The sequence below is a fragment of the Phalacrocorax aristotelis genome, chromosome 1 (genome assembly GCF_949628215.1).
Source record: "Phalacrocorax aristotelis chromosome 1, bGulAri2.1, whole genome shotgun sequence".
NCBI lineage: Eukaryota > Metazoa > Chordata > Aves > Suliformes > Phalacrocoracidae > Phalacrocorax > Phalacrocorax aristotelis.
The window spans coordinates 86,178,404-86,200,706 of NC_134276.1; the positions used below are offsets into that span (position 1 = coordinate 86,178,404).

The 22,303-nt window shown below is 43.8% G+C and overlaps 1 protein-coding gene across 1 annotated transcript in view; it reads left to right on the forward strand.

Annotated features, from left to right (window-relative positions):
* PPEF1 (protein phosphatase with EF-hand domain 1) overlaps positions 1 to 17,325 on the forward strand; it is a 30,682-nt gene extending 13,357 nt beyond the window's left edge. The window contains exons 6-16 of the mRNA XM_075096518.1: positions 2,030 to 2,076; positions 6,030 to 6,196; positions 7,734 to 7,770; positions 8,249 to 8,398; positions 10,529 to 10,729; positions 12,170 to 12,355; positions 12,982 to 13,124; positions 13,749 to 13,855; positions 14,848 to 15,011; positions 15,815 to 15,899; positions 16,373 to 17,325. Of these exons, the coding sequence (XP_074952619.1) occupies positions 2,030 to 2,076; positions 6,030 to 6,196; positions 7,734 to 7,770; positions 8,249 to 8,398; positions 10,529 to 10,729; positions 12,170 to 12,355; positions 12,982 to 13,124; positions 13,749 to 13,855; positions 14,848 to 15,011; positions 15,815 to 15,899; positions 16,373 to 16,566 (1,481 nt within the window). The 3' untranslated portion in view covers positions 16,567 to 17,325. The remainder of the gene's footprint in view (positions 1 to 2,029; positions 2,077 to 6,029; positions 6,197 to 7,733; positions 7,771 to 8,248; positions 8,399 to 10,528; positions 10,730 to 12,169; positions 12,356 to 12,981; positions 13,125 to 13,748; positions 13,856 to 14,847; positions 15,012 to 15,814; positions 15,900 to 16,372) is intronic.
* Positions 17,326 to 22,303: the final 4,978 nt, after the last annotated feature.

Here is a 22,303-nt window from a genome sequence, read left to right on the forward strand (position 1 = left end):
GGGCTATGGGTTGATATTCCAAGTGCTTAGAGAACAACACAAACATTTCCAAATGCTGCCATTACAAGAAAGTTCTGGATGCTGTTTTTTTTCTTCTTTTTTTCCCCCACAAATGAATAAATTGGAACAAACCAAAAAAAAAAAAGTTTCTGAGTCACACTAAGTGTATTTTAAGAAAGTCCCTCGCCTCCTCTTCCTTTTTCTCATTAAACATTTCTGAATGAGTCAGTATTAATTCAGCTAACACTGCAGTATAGCTTAAACATTCCTGCACTTCCATCTCTAAAATGCCACCGAGTATTTTGCTCACTGGCTGCAAGTCCCACCACTTCCTCCTCTTACTGAGAAAAAGACTTAACCATAATAATTTACTCAGTAATTATTTTAGTGAGGGCTTAATAGGGGTGGCAAACAAGACCTTCCATTGACAGCAAGACTATCCAGAACAAATTGAAATTATAATAAACCTCTGTTTCTAAAGGGACCCAAGAGGATGGGTCAGTCTTTATACGACCAACAAATTAGTCTCACAGAATGATGTGATGTGTCACAAGGTAAAGAACTAAGAGCTCATTGCCTATCCGTTTTGTTAAGCTTTTGTAAATTATAGATAGAGATGCAGTACCCTGACTTGCCACAGAGTGAAGGAGCTGCAAAACAGAACAGTAATGGTGACATTAACTCTTGACAGCTAGCAGTGCGTGCTGTGTGTAATAGTGGGGTGGTATAAGGAAGAACAGTACAACACATGCAAAACAAATAATGTTCTTTAAGATGTGGTTATGCACCTACTCTGACTGGAAAGGGTTAAATGAGGTTTTGTATAACTAATTTGTTACCCAAACCAACAAAACCTCTCTCCAAACCAAGTAAACATGGATTCATACTTGTTCGCTACACAGGGTGATCTTACTAAGCAAAACATACCTTCTCATGTTTGTATTTTGTTTGCACTATGTAACCAGCACCGAAAGTGGTCCCCTTCATGCCGCTGAAATTAATAGCTTTTGTAACCAGAAAGATCCTCTGCAGAAGATGAAAGACCAATTTTTAGACATAATTGGTCCAAAAAGTTGATTTCCGTAAAATAAAGTATCCCTCTTCCCATTTTATTTTAATTTCAAATTAATAATGCAGATTAAATACGCACCTGAAATGTTTGCACCCACATACATGATGAAAATCTATCATAGCTTGAAGGACTCCGTAGAATGACTTCAGCAGGCTCATAATTAATAAAAAGTGGCACAGAAAACATGTAGACAGGGTAAAAATGTCACTTCTCTCCTTTCCTACTCATTGGTGGTGAAATCATATTATCACAAGATAGGTTTTGAAACCGTTCTGTGACTTTGTGTTGGTGAGTCACAGACATGAGAAGGTTGGTTTTGTGAGCATGAAATTCAGTCATATGCAGAGGGAAGCTATGCTGCAGTGATCCTTTGTGTTGGGGTGAAACCCCCGTGCCTGCTCCAAAAGAAGCCTCTTGGAAAGGGCCAAATCTGTCATTCCTGTGGCCTTAGCACTGAGGCATACAAACACGGACAGCTCTTGACACCCTCCACCAGATCCTGCCTGTAATAATCAAAACCTGGCCCTGAACCAGACAGATGTCAGTTGTGCTGTATGTAGTGGGCTACTTCGGAAATTTAAACCTGGTAGAAGTTTTATCATATTTCTAAATGTCTTTTAGTGAAATTTCCTGTTTTTTTCATGTTCATAATGTATTTTTTCATCTTACTCTCACTTCCCTGAGTGGACCTTTGGCTGTGTGACTGGTCTGATCTTCAGGTCCAGCCGCAAAGAAAAGACAAAAACTTTATGCAAGACAATTGTATACTCTATTGAGTATTTAATTGCCAGCAGCTTCAGCATGTTCCTTAAAATGAAGCTAATCCTAATACAAGGCAAATTAAGGAAAACATGGGGTAAAACTTGTTAGGGCTAACTAATTCTAGTTTTATTATTCCAGTTTTTATCTCCTTTGTGAGAAAAATTAAGGGGAAAAAAATGTTTTTGTTTCCTGTAGGAGATTTGCATGGAAACCTGGATGATCTTTTGCTGATATTCTATAAGGTAAGTAGGCAGTCTGTGGTGTAGCATTTTCTCTTCGAGACTTGTTGTTAAGAACACGTATTTATGTCTGATAGATTCATCACTGTTAGAATTGTACATGTGGTGTGCACGTACCACACACACAAATCCTGGAGCAATTTGAATGGTGTCTTTGTTGTAGCTTTTCTTTCTTTGTATCCTCCTGCTCACGGTGAAGAAGGAGATCCAGGAGATCTTTCTCTTCCTAAATGTTGAACAGGAGCATGAACCAAAACTTGAGGGTCCCTCGCAATGTCTCCAAAGTCCTGCCACTGTTTTATATTTCATATTGACTAAAGTCTTCTAAAATCAGGAGCTAACTTAGTTTCTGATGTGACACTACACTACGGATAATTTTGGCCCTCCAGAAAAAAATGCAGAAGCTTTCATTGAGGCCTTCCATTGATACATGCAAAGTGTTTTCTATTATTATTTGCTTACAGGAAACACAAAAAGAGTGCTATCTGGTTAAAAGCTTTTTAAGCCTTGGAAGCAATCTCATAGTCTGCACAAAATGGAAGTACCTTGGGCACCCTTTATGTATCCATGAACAGCTGCTCACTTTTTAATGCTAAAAAAGCATAGCTCTGTTTTACTGATGTGAAAAAACCTAAGCTCCAGGCTATCTTTTCCACAATTGTGAAGATGTGGGGAATTTCCTATATTTAGTTTCACATTTATCTTTAGCATGAATCACCACCTTTTGTTTAGCAGATACTCTCTTTGATTTGAGCTTTCCGGGGGAAAGGGTTTATGTCTGATCCTTTTGCATCCATCTGCACTGAATGGAGACTGAAGTGAGCTAAACCAGGTGTTTAAATGATGCAATTCCCCCTTGCTTCCAACTTTGTTACACTTTATCTGACACTTGTTGAATAGAAACTCAGCTGTTTTGCCCAAGTGCACACCCGAAGCCTGTCAAAGTATAATCAGACCTTTTCACAGAGTTCTGCTTTTCTTATTAATCAATCGATTACGTTTAGCTGGCCCTTGGCTTCTAGTCTTTTAGCTGTTATTTTAATTAGACAATCTTCCTTTTTGAAACTGGAATAAGAGTATGATAAAGATTGGTTTCATACATGGGACCTGGAATGGGAAAAAAAGCTATTTTGAAGATAAATGCTCGGATATATTTAGAACTGCAATTAACCTGAATTTTACTCTTTTGGAGTAAATGAGAGATGATTCTTTTTCCCCTCTCTAATCGATGTTACCAAGAGAAAAAAACTCTAAGCAAGGACTAGATCCTGACTTCTGTAAATTCGGAGCCAAAACTCCCCCTGACTTCAGGCACTAATGTTTACTCCAAGTCATTCTCTGTTAAGCTTCATGGGGAGTCCTTCCACCAAACTGAGTAAATGGACAAATATTTTCTTCATTTCACAGTGGTTGAGAAAATAGAGAGCACATGATAGAGCTGCTTAGTTATTTAGAAGCAAATTAAATAACACAGTATTTTCTCTCCCCTCTGAGCAGTTTACTCATCCAAGCAGTGAACCCAGTCAGCCTCTGGGATCCATTTTTTTTCTGCTTCCCCAATTCTGTTTCAGTGGAAGGGATTTCTTCCTCCAAGTTGGTACGAACCACCTGTAACCTTAAAAAGAGGGTGTAATCCTAAACAGTGCCATGAAGAGTGTAGTGATCAGGTCTGTCCAGAGCTGAAATGGCTGCTGAAGCATTTTGGAGGCCTGCATGCAGACCGGGTCCCTTGAGCGCAGAGCTCTGTCCAGGGAACCTTTATCACAGCACTTCTACAAACTGCCAATAGCAAACACAGAGAAGCTAGCAATCTACAGGTTATCGATACAACGCTGCTTGTAATAGTGTGCATAATTCCTATACCTGGTTTGGGTGAGGCTAAGATAATTACTTCTTTCTCAATAGCCAGTTTGTAAGGTTCATTCAGTCCCTCCATTAATCTCCATTAAATTACAGCATTTCCTGAAATTCCTTGAAACCCTTGAATTTTAATTATGTGTTGCTAAGTTAGATTGTTAAATGGATGCTATGGGTAGAAATAGCCTGAAGCTGTAGAAAATGCAAACGACAAACGGAAGTTAATTAATCGCTAACCCAGCAGATACTGTAATGATGCCCAGCAGCAAGTTGCTAAACATTAGAGGGCCTTGTTCGCCTCTTTGACATGTCAGAGGCTGCAACAGCCTTTAATCTAGTTTTGTGCTTACTGTTGGTCAAAACCACAGAAAAGGAAATAAAAACTGCATGAGTGTGGAACTAAATTAAAATGTCACATTGCAATTGGAAGTCCAAAACAAACTCTTATTTAAAACTAAGAGTTGTGGGTAAGCTTTTCCTAAAGAAGAATGATGGAGTCCGGAGAGTGCTTCAGTAGATCTGTCTTTCCATGAGGACTGCAGTTACATAGTAGCTGTGTGTATACTGACAATCTGATGATGATTCAAATGCCTATTGGTTAAAAGGCAAAGCTTTTATTAATTCATCTTTCCAGGAGCTGCTGCTGAGTCTCTCCTGCCTGTTCCACTCCTGAAATCCACCCTTTCTTTTTTAAAACCACTACAACTCACTGCACAGTCACACAAATTGCCGCTCTTGTAAGTGCAGAGCAGGCACGTGCATCTTCTAAGTTAACTTAGAAAGAGCTGGGGAGAGGCTATGGCAAAACCCAAGCAAGCTGTATTTACAACAGTCAGGATTGTGCTGCTGTGGGAATTGAGAGAGCAGGATTCACTACTGCATGCGACATAACAGCATGGGACGCTGACTGGGTCAAGAAAGAGATTTTTCCTAATGGATTCAAATTCAACGTTTAATTGAGTCTCTGGCCAAATCATGCATCCGGCAATAAACCTGCTAAGGCAGTACACCAGGGAATGCCATAGAAACATAGCAAGTGCTGGACACTGTTGCAGCAGCTATATTCAGCGAGTGGGATGTCTTGCAACATTGCCAAACCTGTGTAGAGTGGCTTCCACAGTTGTAATGTGATTTTATAGACGTTCTATTGATACTTCTTGTGTATGCCTACTGTGAAAACAGAGGTTTCCTTTCTTTGGCAAGTCAAAATTGAAATAAGATTTCTGATACTCATGATCAGAAATTATGTAGCTACACGTAATTGCTGCTTTACTTTCTGTAAGCTGATGGCACCCATTGACATGTTGATAACTAATCTAATGAAACACACCATCAATTCACAATACTAGTTTTTGATAAGTCACCATTCATAGTAAAACATTGCTTTATGTCTTCAGAAAAAAAATAAGGTAAGAAATACCTGTACAGTCTCTCAGGTTTGTGAGCACTCAAGTATATCTTTGCCCTGGGCAGGGGCAAAGTGTAATGTGAATAAAATTCAAGTATTGCTTTCAGGATTAAAGCAGCTGCAATCCAGGGTCTTCAGAGTTCTGGATTAAGATTTGGCATCCTCTGGACTATAGTCTTTCTCAGTAGTTTTAGAAGCATACACTGCAAACAATGTAAATATATTAAATCATTTTTCTTACTGTGTAAGGAAACGTAAGAACCTTCAGACTTGTGTCAGAAGATCATTTTTCATGGATTTCTTGTCTTCCATTCAAAATGAACGAGTCCGTCCTATTTGCAAGCGCCTAACTTCCTGGCAGCAGCTGCATTAACAGAAAAGTATATTTTAATAGAATAATAATGTTCCTATTGGTCCATTTCAATATATTTCAATAGCTAGAGGAGAGGATTAGAGATGGCATCATAAGAACAGTCAGAGAGGTCACCTCTTCCCTGGTCGTTCATACAGATTGATAAGGAGATTTTTGTTCTAAGCGGTGGAAATAAAGAAGTGCTGCATTTTAGATCTCTGTTTTGTGCAGGTTTTTTGCAGATTTTCTAGCATTATGATCCCATTTGAAATGCTATTTCCTTTATTACAGTAGCACAGAAGCGTCTCTAAATGTCCTTGTTTTTGTTTCCTTCTGCAGAATGGTCTGCCTTCGGAACAAAACCGTTATGTCTTTAACGGTGATTTTGTTGACAGAGGGAAAAATTCTATGGAAATACTTATAATCCTGTTTGCATTTCTTCTTATCTACCCCAATGATTTTCACTTGAATAGAGGAAACCATGAAGACTACATCATGAACCTGAGGTAGATTTTAGGGGGCTGGGGGAGGGAGTATCTGGCCTTTCACTAGAAATGTTGGAGCTTTTGAATGCTGCTTTACCTACTGTGACACTCTAAACCATAAATAATGTTTTATTCTGAATCCGGTGTAGTCTGCATCTTCAAGGTGCGTGAGGGGAGCAAAGAACATCCCTGTTACACACAGGCACTTGAAAGGGAGTCATATCTTGTCTCTGACCTAATCACAATCCGTTGAAGTCAATGGGCTTAGCGCAGCTTCCATCCAGAGTACCAAATCTGGGGAAAGGAGATGGATGGAAGGATTATATTTTAGTTAAAGCATTGGCTTTTTCCACAGCATAGCAACAGACATAATAGTATGCAATATAATGGAACCAGTAAACTAGGAGCTGGTATTTCATTTAACTTTTGAATAAAATGTCACTTCCCAAACACAAAGGGTGGGTAAATATCCTAGCTTCCACACCATGGAGGTCCATTAGTTGCGAGGTGGCAGTCTACCCCATTGCAGGAACAGCTGAGACCCTATTTTCTAGTACAGGTATTTGCACTCAGCTGTACCGCACTGCCAAGGCAGTAGGCACAGTCAGTGTTTCTGGCTGTAGTGGAAGTGTGACTTGCAGACAAATGCATTTCACAGATGATAGAACTCCTCCTCAGTCCTAGTCCCTACAATTCTCAGCCGCCCCAGTAGGTCTTTTGGTGACTGACTGGTGTGTAACCTGCTGTAGCCCTTCTATAATTTGATGCGTGCACACAGAATATATTGCTCTTTAGTCCAGGCATAAACCTGGGTTCAAATCCTATTAAAGATCCACGTAAGAGAATCAGTTTCACATGATACTTCCTTTTTCAGAACTTAATTTTAAAAAAAAAAACAAACCCAATCAAAAAAACCCCAGATCAGTTACTTTATCTACAAGGTAGGAAAATTCCCACCCAAAATAGTGGAAAATATTAACTAAGTCTGTGATGGTATGGAGTGCAAAGATGCGTTCCTGTGTATGGCTCTTTGCCGGGCCTTTGGATTAGCAGTGCTGCACATCGGTAATTTTGAAAGCCGAGAGTCAGTGTGTTGTGAAAATGCCCCTTGTACCAAGGATATCTTGGTGTGAAAAGACTGAGGTGTCGAAATCCTTGTCTCTTGTGGGGCAAAAGACAAGACAGATGACACTGTCTAGTAAAGTTGAGTGATTTAGAACAAAAACCCTGTGGAGGTTTTGTGGGAATTTTTGCCTATCATCAGTTAGGTTCCTTTGAAATTTCTTTGTGGTATCTAAAAGGTAAAACTGCTAAGCTATTCCCTTTCAGATGGGGAAAAGGCCACTTAATTATTGGTCACGATTCTGTTCCTGATCTCTTTTATGTACAAGAAACCAGTTTAACTCAATTATTGAGGCAGAGCAGAAGAAAGTACATTTAAACAGAGGCGAGACAGAATGGCAGGAGAAAAAGGATAGAAAACTCCTGGCAAACACTACAGAAGGTGATGCAGAAGGGTCATACTGAAAACCAGTTCACATTGTTGTCCTATTTTCAGATATGGCTTCACAAAAGAAGTTTCAAAGAAGTACAAGGTAGGATTCCTCCTCCTTCCCCTATATTTTCTTTGTAGTCTTGCACAGTAAAATGAGACCTGTGTAAGTAAGGAAACTTCCAGCCGGTTTATATAGGTGAAGTACAGAATTACTTTAGTAATGTAGTTAAAATTATTTTGGATTATCAGTGGAATAAGTGACAAAACAATTTTAATTGTTAGCCTTTTATGTTCAGAGATGTTTGGGATAAAATAGGAGACATCCGTAAGGTGACTCAAGAACACAAAAAGAGGTGCACTTGAAAGAAAAACAAAATGTTGTTTTGGTGTTGGAGATTGTCGGAGACAACCAAATGGCCCTAAAGTAAATGTCAGAACATGTTTGTCAGTGTTGCAGTTCAGGGTGTCACCTGGATGGAACTGTTCATACGGACTGTGGCAGATGCTTCAGCAAAATCTTGAGCTTAGAAGCAACAGAATCTGCCAAATAGGTTCTAATATAACAGTATGTTTTACAGGACCATGGGAAACAGATTTTGTGTCTTCTGCGAGATGTCTTTAGCTGGCTTCCCCTTGCCACTATAATTGATAGCAAAGTTCTTATCCTACACGGAGGGATTTCAGACACCACAGATTTGGATTTCCTGAATGCTCTTGAGAGAAATAAGGTCAGAGATCATATTCATGTGGGGGTGATTTTGTTTTCTTTTAAAAAAATTGCAGTACAAATGCTGATATCAAATTGTTTGCATTAGGAAAGGAAATGGCTGCTGTATAAGGCACATCAGGAAAAAAAGAGTCTTGTTTTTCATCAAAATCAGTGTTTAGGAAGGAAGGTTTTGGTAGATGTTGGGAGCCAATTGTTTGGCTGCTGTAAAATAACATGGGTCCTTTGACTTTAAAATAGCTAAAAACACTTTAGATGCCTCCTTCCTGCCATGATGACGCATTAGCCAGAAAGGATGAAAAGTGCTTAATTCTCAGGCATTTCTAAACACTTTAGAAATCAATCTAGACACATCTTTTTAGCACTGCCTTTTGTCCTGGGGCTGTGCTTCTGCCATCTGTGGTGTGGGGGAAGTTCTCCACCTGTGAGGCACTCCCTTGGCAGCAGCTGAGCTTTGCACATGTGGGAGAGCTTTTCCAGCAGGATCAAACTTCAGGACCTGGCCTTGAGATAACGGAAACTACTGCTTTTCAGGGATTTAGAAGACAGAAACATCCTTTTTTTTTTTTTTTTTTCTGAAATGGTGAGCAAACACAGCTCTTTCAAATAGTGGAAAATGGTGTGGGATTTGGTTTGAATTTGGACAACTAAATCAAGATGTCCGCTTGTGAGTGGGGTGCTTAGGTCCCTTGTAATCAATGGAGATCCCGGAGACCTGGTGGAGATCCAGGTCTTACCATTGCTCAGACATAGGTCTCCAGTGCTGTTTGTGGAAGCACCCTGTAGCTGAGGAATGGCCCCTCTGGCTGCCTCTGGAGAAAGTCTTCTTGCAGGTCTCCTCTACCGGTCTCCTTTAGGTCTGGTTCATATCTGCCCACCTCACTCTAACTCACAGACATAGCAGAGCATCCCAGATGGCACAGGATACATATATTTAAGCAACCTTGTGTACCTTGTGATTAGCATCTGTGGAATCCAGAGATATTTCTCTCATCCTCATGTTTTCTAATACAGAAGTAACTGCTTTACAGGACAGGCAGGTGTATCTCTGTTTCTTAAAGATGTTAAAAAGGGCAATGAATACTTCTGGTCGCCTGAGTCTTAGGCTCCACTGGCTATACCACCGTACACTAAAACTGGGTGCCTAGCTACAGATGTAGGTGTCTTAACTGTGAGCTGAGTTCTGCCCACGCTTTTGCCAAGGCTGGGCTCAGCGTGTTACTGATGTGATACCTGTGAAGTGCAGAATTAACAGGTCAAAGTTGCTGCCCCAGGAGAGCGTTGCTAATGAGGCGTGTGTGTGCCACAACTCAGGGCAAGTAACACTCAAGGCCAGCTGATGTATTTTAATTGGTACAGCTGGCAACTGACAGGTCTCAAATACTGGTCAGTGCCCTGGGGAGTAACCCAGTGTTCTGTGTTTTGTTTTGCAGAAGTCCTTTTCTGTTGAAGAGTAGAATTTGGCGTGGGGGGTGTTTTGTTGTTGGGGTTTTTTTTGTTCAAAAAATGAACTAGCATGAGAAAATTTCAAATGAGAAGAAAAGATACTCCCTGGAGAAGTGTCTGTATTTAACGAGAATTCATGGAGCCATAGCACACAGCTCCAAAAAAGCAAAAGCCCATGCATATTGGAGGAGGTTGATTTAACAATAAAAGGGCCTGACGTAATACTTCCTCAATTTCCCTGTTATCCTTGTGACAGTCCATTGGTTTCAGCCAAATTAACCTAGCAGCATGCTACTGTGTCAGAGCAGTAGTGAATGCCGTTTCATTTTCAGTACAGTGTACGCGTATATTTTCAGTTTCCAGTGAAGCTGGGCACTTCAGCGTCTGCCCTGAGCCCAGACACTACTTGCTGTATAGTGAGACCTTGTGATTGACTGGCTTCGAATGAGTCTATATGTCTTGATAACGGTACGAGAGCAGCTCTGAAGAGGCTGGTTGCTGATAGATATAAAGCAAAGTTTCTGCAAGTGCCAAACACCTGCAGCTCCCACCAAACCTGTGAGTTCAGGACATTATGAGAGTTCACTGCTTAGTACAGGGAATGGGAACCGATGTGCCTTTCACGTATCTCTGTATTGTCTTTTTGTTCTGGTAACTCTTTCAATGTTTTGGATTTTTTTTAAAGTTGAAATCTTTGATGCGGCCACCAAAATCAGTAAGAGACAGACAGGACCAAGTGAAGGAGAGAATTCCCACAACCAGACCCAGTAAACACACTGTCAACCAGAATGTCACAGGAAAAACACAACACATCTCTTCATCAGGCTCCACTGAGCCTTCAGGCTCGACTTTGTCTTCAGACCCTGCCCTGAAGGAATGGAAACAAGTAGGTGAAACCAAAGACAGACCGATACTGAACCCTCCTGCACAAACCTGGCAGGCGCTCTGTTCAGGGAGTGTGTTGAGTCTGAAGGGACTCTCTTAATAAGAAACCTTGGGCGTACACTAGCCAGCTATTAGTTCTTTGGATGCTTTTTGTAGACCTGGTAATAAAGGCTTGTGATTTTATACCTTCCAAGTACAATTTACCCAGTGTTTTCTTAGCTGTTAGGCGGAGGAAACTGCTTGGTATGAGATGTGTCTGCATGCCCTCATGTGGTTAGATCTGTTGGTACATACGTGGTTGTCAGTTTAAATAGGTCAGACACTGCAATTGTTGGTGATAGCGAGCACCTTTTTTTGGCTGTGGTTTTGGCAGCTGAGTGCTGATACCGCCCCAAAACACCCAACTCCTGAGACATACAGGCTGATACTCAGGGGTGGGTTTTTTTTTGTCCTCTGGCTGTTCATTTCCTCTTGAATATTAGAGGCAACATGAAGCTCTTGTCATGTTGTAATTTAATAAATTGTGACAATTTGAAAAGCTTAATTTTCACAGCAATTTAGAAGCTCAAAATTGGGTTGTGTGTAAGTTTATTTTTCGGAGCTTCTCTTCAGACAGCTGCTATAAGGGGCACACACTTTTTTTTTGCTTCTGAAGAAGCGAATCTGTCTCTGAAAATGTTATTTCCCAAGATACATATCTGACCTACAAACTGATGTAATGGGCACAAGCAACCCCTGAAATCTGGCACTCCCCCAGCTAACCAAGCCTCCACTGAGCCACGCTCACAAACGAGAAGTGGAATGTGTTAGTGCAAACCTTATGCAGTGAGGTTTAAACAAACACATTTCACCTAATGTTTAATACTGACTAGAATTATTAGGTTAGGTGACCTTAAACCATGGTAATTCATCCTCATGTCTGTAAAATGTTGTTTTGAAACATGAGCTAACCCAAGATGATAAAGCCAAAGGCAACTCTTGTCACCTTTAGAGCAGGCGCTCCCAAGCTTAGTTTAGGTAAAGCCACTGACCCATGTGATTATCAGGTCTGTGCTGGGAAATAGCAAATGCCTCTCACACCTACATGCGAAGGCGGCATCTATTGCTCTCTTTGAAATAGCCCAGGCACCAGGTACTATTCCTGATGCACCTACCCCAGTCTGGAAACCTCAGCTGGTAAAAGGAGGTACAATTCTGGAATATTTCATCTAAAGAGGTTCATTCAAAATCTAGATAATGTTTCTTAAGAAAGGTAGAACAAGTTTCAGCCCAAAAGAATGCCCTGCTGAAGGAAGGAAGAAAACAGCAGTCCTCGTTGTTAGCTCAGGTGCGTTTTCTCCCTGTACTGTGGGGCTTTTGCCACGGCCAGTACTTCAGACAGCATAGCCTGTCAGTCCTCACCTACTCCCAGTCCTCATGTGCTTGAGTTTGCTATTTACAGATCCTTGACATTCTCTGGAGTGATCCACGAAGCCAAAACGGTTGTAGACCAAACAAGGGTCGAGGAGGAGGTTGTTACTTTGGCCCTGATGTCACTGCCAAGCTGTTTAAAAGGTATAATCTGAAGATGCTCATCAGGTCTCATGAATTTAAGCCAGAAGGTTATGAGATCAGTCACAATGGGAAGGTAAGATGCGTCCATGTAAAGTAGAATTCTCCTGTGAATTTCACAGGCACATCCACAGTAGGTTTGTCTGCAAAGTTCATTAAAATATGAGTGACTTCTTTAAAGTGGATTTGGGGGAATTGTGTGCTAGGTAGACGTTAGAACATATTATGGAGTTCTGACAAACAAAGTGCTTTACAACTTCAGGGAGTGGGGACTGGCCTATTGCTCATGTGAAAACGAATGCACATCAACAACATCCCAGAGGAGAGCTGTGTGTAAATGCAGCACAAGAGATGCTCTAAGGCTCTAGAAGCCTTTCAACTTAATCATTTCTCTTCTGGCCCTGCTTTCTGACATGCTGTATCAGGTGGCCAGCAAGAATCCCAAGAACCAGGTCCATCTTCTAAGAGGTTTCTGTTTAACAGCATGTTATATCACACTGCCCTCTGAACTGAAGTCTTCCTATGACAGGCCAAAAATACAGTCTTGGAGCTCTGACTCAAAAAGCACAAGCAATCTGAACGACATAGTTGTTGATCTCAGGTTTTATATGCAGATGCTTAATTTTGTAACCTGCATGTTTTCCTAGGATCAGTTTCAGTCTCAAGAAGGGTTGTTTTAGCTTCTTTGTTTTCTATGATCAGGTTATCACCATATTTTCTGCCTCTAACTATTACGAAGAAGGGAGCAACCGGGGAGCATACATCAAACTGAATCCTGAACTGATTCCTCGGTTTGTACAGTATCGAGTCAGCAAGTACACGCGCAGGCAGAATCTTTGGGAGAGGTAAAGCTGTGTTGCATGCAGTCAGCATGTACTCACTCAGTGTGTGAGTACCTGCCACAGATCTACAGTTTGACTGAATAACTGAATCGGCACCCATCTTCCTTGGTCGTCTTTGTTTTTCTGTTCTACAATTCAAAAATTGATACAGTAGACAAAACATGTTCTAAGTACTCTAACTTGGTTTCCTGAGAGAGTCCCAAAGGTAATTAGACGCAGTAAGCGGTTAGAACAGACAATTGCCAGGGACTAGTAAAGGGCCTCCCCTGTCTGTCAGGTCTGCTTTAATGCTGCATCATTAATCTGGACAAATCCTGTTAAGAATTGAGTCCAAAAAGTTTATCATGACAGCTTTGCCATGCCTAGCACTGTGGTCAGATTTACTAAAGCAAAGCAGCTTAGACTTACCTGCATAAACTCTATTATCTCATAAATTCAGATTATTTTTAGGGGGTTTTGTTGGGTTTGGGTTTGTGGGGTTTTTTTCTCCCCCAGTGTTGTCTTTTGGCAACCCTAAACGTACTACACCTCAAGGGATGTAAGAATTTGATAATGAATGTTGAAAAGCATGAAGTGCTAGAGGATTTAAATCCTTTATTGATCTGCTCTGCATTTTTTTCCTCCTAGGGTGGGTACAATTGAATCATCTGCCTTAAAGTCCTTACGAGAGAAGATTTATGCTCACAGGTCTGAACTCACTAGGGCTTTTGCACAGTATGACCTCAACGGCACAGGTAACACTACCTCTCTGCCCTGTTGCTGCCACGGGGAAGCTTCCATGTGCGCCTGGGGGCAGAGGGGACAAACCCCACGGAGAAGGGTCCTGCCTGCCAGTGTCAGGCTGGAGGGCACCAGAGGCTGTTTGAGCTTATGTTCTTCCTGACTACAAAGGAGGACAGGTGTTAGCAAGCGCTCAGCCCCAGAAAGCAACTTGAGGGGATGAAGCTTTAAGTAGGTGAAAGAAAACAACTGAAACACATGGGCAAATAAGGAAATGGTGGCTGTGGCTGGGCAGAGAGTTTGGGCAAGTCCCGCTCCAGAAGCTCAAAGATCACCACCTTCACTCAGGAGTACCTTCAGATGTCAGACGGAGGAACTGGGGTCTCAGGTGAGGGGGAAGGGCTCGCCTTCTGAGTCTGGGCAATAGCTGAGTGAAGTTGACTGGCTATGCCACTGGGAGACACGCGCTCACCCATCAGCTGCAGACAAGCCAGTGGTTAAGTTGATACATGAACCTTTTACGTAGGAGCAAGGAGTTAGGGATTTGTAGCACGAATACAACTTTTCCTCATGATGGCGTCTCACTTGATGGGGTTGTCATCGCTGTCCCTAAAAGGGCAATCAAAAAGTGACTGTACTGTTCTGTTGGCCACTGAACAACTGTTTAGCATATTTCTGTCTTGCTGGGTTTTCAGCGACATAGGTCTCTATACTTGCAGCTCCGCTCACATCTGAAGCACTCTTTCTGGCATAATCTGGTTTTCTCAAAAGGTATTAAAATGTGCTGAACATCGTAACAGCATCACCAAGTAGTTGTGGTTGGAAGGGACCTGTGGAAATGTCTAGTCCAACCCTGCTGCTCACTGTTATGAAGGGTTTTATCCCAGGGTTCGGAGAAAATGTTTATGTTTTGCAATTGTTATTAAAAACAGCAGAAGGCATGCTGGTGACTGATTTGGGCTGTGTCACGTACCAGTCGTAACCATGAACTGGCCCCTTCCGGCAGGTAAGATTTCTGTCAATGACTGGGCTGCAGTGATGGAGTCTGTCCTACAGCTGGAGCTGCCCTGGAGGATGCTGCGGCCTCACTTAGTACAGATGAACCCAGATGGAGGAGTTGACTTCATGTCATGTTTTTATGATTTGAAAATAGGTCAACCTATAAAAGAGGTGAGGAAAACGCCTCCTTGCAAGTCTTGGAGGAACAGCTTTTGGTGCATCTTGAGGCATGAGACAGTGGTTTGGCCAATCAGGTAGACATCTGCAGCTGAACTAGTTGCCGAGCTTCCTTTTATAGTCACTGGAGGGAAATGAGCACTGCTAGGGTACGAATCATTGCTCCCTGCTAAGGTAGATGCTTAAAATAGGTTGGATGAATCACATGCTAGAACTGCTCCTTATTTCCCGTTGACTCTCAAGGGCGCTTAGATAACAGAGCTGAGGGGATGCAACAAATCCTACCCAGGGCACTCAACCCTCACTCTTTGAGATGAGCTTTCCAAATGTGCTCCAGAGCCAGTTCAGGCACCCGTAGGAGGGAGTCACAGTCGTGGATGGACTTTTAGATGTTTAGTAGTAGCTGAGGTCTCTTCTACAGACTCCAGTTGCTACTGAGCGGCTGCAGAGTGCTTTGGTACTGCGCTGTCTCCGTCATTTTTCTAAACAGCTTTCTATGCGTGCATGGTGTACAGCATCTTCCCTAGATTATCCATATTTCCACAAATAATTACTGAAGGTAGGAGGTGTGAAGGGCTCCTTCCCCCCATGCCCCGTCATCTGAAAGTGACAGGTTTCAGCTGATTATTCCTCAGGGCAAGCCACAAAGTATCATTCCAGGGAACTTGAGCATAAGGGTTTGGTGGTTTTTTTTAAAACATTTGAGAAGTTAAACTGGGAACAGAGCTGTGGATAGGACATATTCTCAGACTCAAACCAAGGTCTGAATGGTTTCCTGTATGGAATTTCAAAACCAGGTTCAGCCCGCTTTGGTGGAAACGCTGTGCAGATACAGAAAGGATCTGGAGATCATCTTTAACATCATTGACAAAGATCACTCAGGTAAGTCCAGGTAACTTCACTGCACCAGCTCTAGGACGCCTATACTAGTTATCTTTCCCTGCTGTGTTTCCTCCTTAAGGCTTCTAAATATAGAGGAACCAGAGGTGATGTCATTTTTCCAGTTTAGTGAAGACTAATTTAAGCAGTCAGGCTGTAACCGTATAAGGGACAGTGCACAGAGCCGAACTTGAGAAAAAATCTCACGTATCCCATCCCCAGTACCAGCTTCGCTCTTTTGGGGGGCTTTTCCTCCCTTCCCCTCTCACTCTCAGTATTTACTGCTTTCTCAGTTCCACTGTTGAAGGCATTAGATCGTCACGTGAAATAAAAATGTACTTCAGTTGTGAAATCACAAAACACACCAAAGCCACAGCAGGCCGGTAACTTTCTTGCAGTGGAGGGGTGTGCATGCGTGCGTGTGTGGGGAGGGGAAACAGCGCTGGAAAAAGCAATCTGCTGTCTGTCGCCTTTAGGTCTGATTTCTCTTGAGGAGTTTGGCCAGACGTGGAAACTCTTCACTTCTCACCTGGGCATCGATGTGCATGATGAAGACATTGACAAGTTAGTCCTCAGCATAGACTACAACAAAGATGGCCACATTGACTTCAATGAATTTTTAGAGGCCTTTCACGTGGTTCATAGACTAGAGAAAAAGGCAAACTCGTGAAATGACAGAACTTCTTGTGGGCTATTTTGGAAGCTCACTTTCCTGTCATTAGTCATAAGCAGTCTGGGAAACTGATCTCCAGACTGACAATAAACGGGCTGCTCGATATGGTAAGCATTGCCATCACCGCGTAAGCCTTTATTTAGTCCCTTCTGGATGATACATACCTGCTGGCGATAAGACAGGAGACACAAACCCCCGCTACTTACAGTATTACTGTCACTGCCACATCAGTACCTTACAACTGATTGTCTCCCTTGGTGGCACCTTCCCCATCGATCTAATCCGTCAGCGCTGCCAAGGTCACACCTACAAGCCCCCGGGAAAAGAAACTTGGGTACGTTTCTGTCATCGGCCCTTAGAGACAGCTGAGAAATAGCCTTGATGACCAAAGAACATAGCAGCCTCTTCCTGAGGATGTAACAGGCGTGGCATCCAATCCAGGAGAGGAAAAGAGGGAAGAACGGTCAAGAAAATAGGTGGTGCTGCATTTATTCTTGCTCGTTGCATGATGCAGTGAGCTCAGACCATTCCAGGTCACTGTCTATACTCCTTGAAGTTTACAGACACAACTTAAAAGGCTCTTAGCTGACAGGCACTGCGCTAGCTTTCCTCTTGCAACCGGCTACTTTTGCCTGTGCGTGTTGGGGTTTGGAGCTAAGCAACAGTCATCACTCGTCACCTTAATGAAGACTAAATCATTGCATGCTTAATGTAACGTACGATAAAGCACACAATAAAGCTTTCGCTTTCACAGTGACATGTCGGTGGGGGTGTCTTTTTGCCTGCATTTTCATATCCGACACAGTGCGCAACATGCTTTTCCTGAAGATTAACTAACTGGACGTCTTTAAAACAGACAGATGAATAAAAACACAAAGGTAAACAAATTTTGATACTGCCAAACCTAAACATTCTTGGATACAGTTAAGCATAAGTGCTTTCTCAAGTAAACTGAGAAATTCTGAAACTGAGTTTTTGGAACACCGCAAGATGGAAGAGTCCAGTGCCCCCAGCCCCCTCCCAGGCTGCAAGCCAGTGCTCCCGATCCTGCTCCTGGCAGGGAGGGTAGGGAGAGCTGAACCCAGTTCTCCCGCGTATTACACCCCGAGAGCAACACGCCCGTATCAAGCAAAGCGCAGCCAGATCGTGAGCTTTTTGAAAACAGAGTTACCCAATTCAGCCTTAGTAAATACAATGTGCACAAAGTGCTTTTTGGGTAGGCAAGGTTCCAGCCTTGCCCAGCTTTAAATTTTAATGGCGAAAGACAAGCCGGGTAAAGTAGCTGGGGTTTATTAAATAAAGTGTTGAAAGTACATTAAAAACCCCCATACTTCCCCGTTTATCATCACAGAATGTAACAGCAGCCCAAGCTTAAGGTACTGCAGTCTTTTCTTAAATCTTATTTTCTACAATTGAAGTATGTCTCCAGAAGTATTTTTTTTAACTTGACAGATGAGTGAACAAACATGCACACACTTATGTCTATTGCCGGGGGGGTGTAGAAAAAACTTTAATAATACAAACAAAATTTACAATAAAATTTTCATGGTATAGGTAGTATTATTAACATGCCTTTATTCTGATCTATGGCCTGGGGGGAGAATCGGTCCCACCCTATTCCAGTGGAGGGACAAAAAGACGCCACCTAAGATGGACAAACCCCACGGTGTGGGGCGGGATCTCGCTTCCCACCATCGACTTCCTTGCTGTGGGCATGAAGCAACAAGGTGGAATGGGACAGCGTGGCCCTGGAGCCCTCCTTTGCCACCACCCCCACCCAGAAGAGAGGGCAAAACTGGGGTGCGCAGTAAGACGTGGGAGCTCAGAAACACAGCTGACAGCCTCCAGCTTCGATGCCCCCGCTAACGACACACTCCTGCGGCTACCCCATCATGAAGGACGCTCGCCTTGAGGGATCACTTCCCGGGAGGGGCCGTAAAGGGAAGGCTGCAACGCAATGCTTCACGCAGTAGGCAGAGAGAAGAGGCTTTCAGGGACGCAGCACTGAAGTGTGAGAGGAGCTGAGTCATCGAGCCGAAAAAGGAAAAAGCCTCCCCTGCCGGCTGCTAGCTGCACGCAGGAGCCCCTTACCCCTGACAGAAGAAGGGGGGGTGGCGGGGGGAGTAACTGTGAAACATTGGATGCCAGGAATAAAAGCCACGCGAGACTAAAACTGGGAGTGGGAGAGAGAGCCCGGCTACTTGTACTTACAGCCAAACTGTTCGAGCTGAGGCTCTTCCTCCATAACCCCCACCCCCAATCTTTTTTTTTAATCCCACAATTTTATGCAGCGGCTGTTTAATGACAGCTGTGAGCAGTCCCATGAGCAGGGACTGGCTCAGCCTGCAGCTGTGTGCCCAAGCTCTTGCCCCACAGGTACAGTCGAGCCTTTACAGCACTGGTGGCACCTCTCCCACTTTCAGGACAACCCTGCTCCTACATCTGGACCACACCAGGTGTGCTCGGTGTTGGACCTGGACTGACCCAGGCTGCTACTTCACTCAAGCCCCTGGCTGCTGCTGGAGGGGTAACAGTCCTGCGGGGCCCCGTGCCCGCAGCGGTGCAGCCCAGGAGCTTCACTACCCACCACGGAAAGTGACCACCCCTTTCTAGGCGTGCTAGGGGCTGTGTGGCTCACCTTCGCCTCCCAGGAACAAGCAGGGCTCTTTCCCTGAGCAAGGAGATCACAGTAAGCAGGACAGAAGGCAGACAAACTTTGTACCCTAACCATGACTTTTTCACATTTATTTGTAGGAGCAGCAGCTGAGGGGGATGGATGCTGCTTCTGGTCTGTTTAGTTAGACAAACTCGTGTCCTTCGCACAGCAGCAGGGAGAAGGAAGCAGCCGTGAGGCAGCGAGCAGGGAGGGCACGCTGGCCTGTGGGAGCCCAGCTGGGGCCAGCACACGGTACGTGCTCCGAGCTGGACACAGCTCATTATTCTGGCCAGTGCACCCAAGCAGCCCCATTTCCCACTTGCAGGCACGCCTGGCTGCCCCCCAGAGCTGTGCAGGTCCTTTTGTCCCCGCAGCTGCAAACTGCTTAGGGCAGCAGTGCCCGTCAGCCTGGAACGACCAGGTCTCAGGTAGGTCTATTTTAATTCATTAATGCCCTTGTTTCTGAGGCTCACCGTGTCTGTTTGCCTTTGCCTTCTTCCCATAAATGACCTTCCAGGGACAAGTTGGCCATGTCATCCTCTGCTGGCTCCCCTGGGAAGCCCGACAGCCCAGCTGAGCCTCTGCCAATTAGCTCAGCCCCACTAAAATGGCAAAGTGGTCACATATTTTAACTGGGAGCACACCCTTGACACCACAAATGCTAGCTCTGCAACAGCTTCACACACCCACGTGCACATGGACCCTCAGTGAAGCAAGGGGTCTATATAAAACCTTATTTGCTTAATTAGGTTTGCACTAAGATGTGACTCCGCAATTGGAAGAGTTCTTCCATCTGAGTAGCAACGCAGCAGCGCCCGACCTGGACGTAACATGAGTTTCCCTCTATCAGCCTTGTGTTTCAGAATCCCAACCTTCACCAACAGCTACCTCAACTCTTCAAATTGCCACAGAAATACTTTCCAAGCGCCTGCACTCCGTGTGATAACTGATCACTATGATCATAAATATACCAAAACCTAAGTCATGCTATGTATTTCAAGTTAAGGACACTCCCATTAATAAAAAAACCCACATGTGTTAAGGGGCATCCGGGTATGTTTGGCCATAGGCTCGATTGCTTCAGGCTTCAATGCAGCGGCATGTAAAACCAACTACATCACCCTTCTTGTTTCTGCAAACAAGATCACACTATAGGTAGAAAACATAAATAAGAGTCTGAGGGAACATCATCTTGCATCTCTCGTAATCTAGGATTCAACAAGAAAAGCAAAAATAACTGCTACTGCTCACTTTTCGTATGACACTGGATAGAACAAGAAACCATCGCACAGGCTCTTGTGTGCTCAACACTCTGCTCTGTCACATCTGTCTGCTTAAACTAGACAAAGGATTTTACTTCCATTGACTGGGGCGCAAGCTAAGTGATCTCTCACAACACACATGAAAATGGGGAGAAAAAAAACCACCCCAACATAATGAAGGCAAAACCCCACAAAACAGGCACCGTGCCAATAAAATGACTTCCACAACCAAGTGCTAATCGTACCTGAAGCGCACCTTTATACTAGCCCCTCAACAGGCCCACAGTTTTCACAGTGGTTAACAGAGTACGTGCCTCTCCCGGAGCATCCCGCCCAAAGGCTCCTAGGCCCTTGGATTGCCAGACACTCCCCGTCTCTGCAAAAACACAAAATCACCTCCTAAGGCCTCCCACACCTTCGCTCTCTTCCGCCAGTGCCCAGACGTTGTTACAGCAGCAGCGACTCCTTAGAAGGACAGCGGGCGGGGTGGCGCTGCCATCGGGAGCTTAGCCTCCACGGGACCGTGGGTGCTGGTGACTGGCAAGTGAGACGGGCTTACTTCCCTCCTTTCATCAAGGTATTTCAGATATCTGTATAAAACTGGAACCAAACACCTCGTTCTCAAAAGCACCACGTATTATTGTTACAAAAGAAAAAAAGTTTCCAAATCCTGTAAAAATGGCAGAGTTAATGTTTTGAAGGAGTGGAGGGGGGCGTCTCACAGAAATATGCTTATCAGGCTTATTAGCACAAAAAATACATACTTTTTACAAGCCACATCTGCTCTTTTCCCCTCTACCTGGCAAGACAGAATTGCTCTGATCCTCTCTGCTCACACGGCGGCAGTGCCAGCACGCCTCCACGCCGCTGAGGGAGCCGTGGCTGTGGGAGAGGCTGAAGCTGCAGCCATTTTCCTAAGCTGTCAGCCACACGTGTGCTGGCTGGTGGCAAAACCAGCAGTGCTGGCACAAGGAAAACTGCAGCCGATGCCTGGGGTAAAGCAGGCTTTTCCCCTCCAGAGGCAGCCAACCTCTCTTTCCAGTTTAAATGGCCACGGAGCCATTTCCCTGCAGGACACACCTATTCTCCTTGCAGCAGCTCAGAGCAGCCACAGAAACTGGGTTTTCCAGTGGAGAGATTCAAGGCACAGGCACTAACTCGGGAACTGTCTGAAGGGAGATTTCCAGGCAGCCCATCCCTAACGACATGTGGCAAGTGCAACTTCAAACTTAAAAAAAAAAAAATAAAAAGGGAAAGGGGGGGAAAAAAAACCCAAAACACAAAGAGAAACATCAAAGCCTTCCATAAATTCACGCTGCACTGGAAGGGTGGCAATTATGCCATTCTTAACTCTGAGGCTATTTGCAAGGGAAAGGATCGGGAGACTTGGAAAGGGTGTTTGAGTGGAAGAGGTTTATCTTGCTCCACTGAGAGGAAAGGATTACAGGCATAAAACTGTCTGTTACCTTGGAGAAGCTGGAGTCTTGAGATTTTGCCTCCAAAGCCTTGGGGATGCAGGGAAGGAAGCTATTTTGTTCAGATTAAAGACAGATGCAGCTCCCTGAGAGAGGCTATCCTCTCAAATTAGTGGATATTGTAAGACATTTGCCTCTACTGGCGTTAGCCCTGCACCGACTAGGTGCAAATGAGATGAGAATCACAATAAACATGTATTAGAAATATCACCTGGTTATTTCAAGTTACTCCTGTTCCGCTAATTTACACTTCCCTGGATGTTTCACACTGTGCATTAGTGACTCACAATGATGTACATTTACACACAGCAGGAGAAAAATTAATGAATTCCATCACTTCC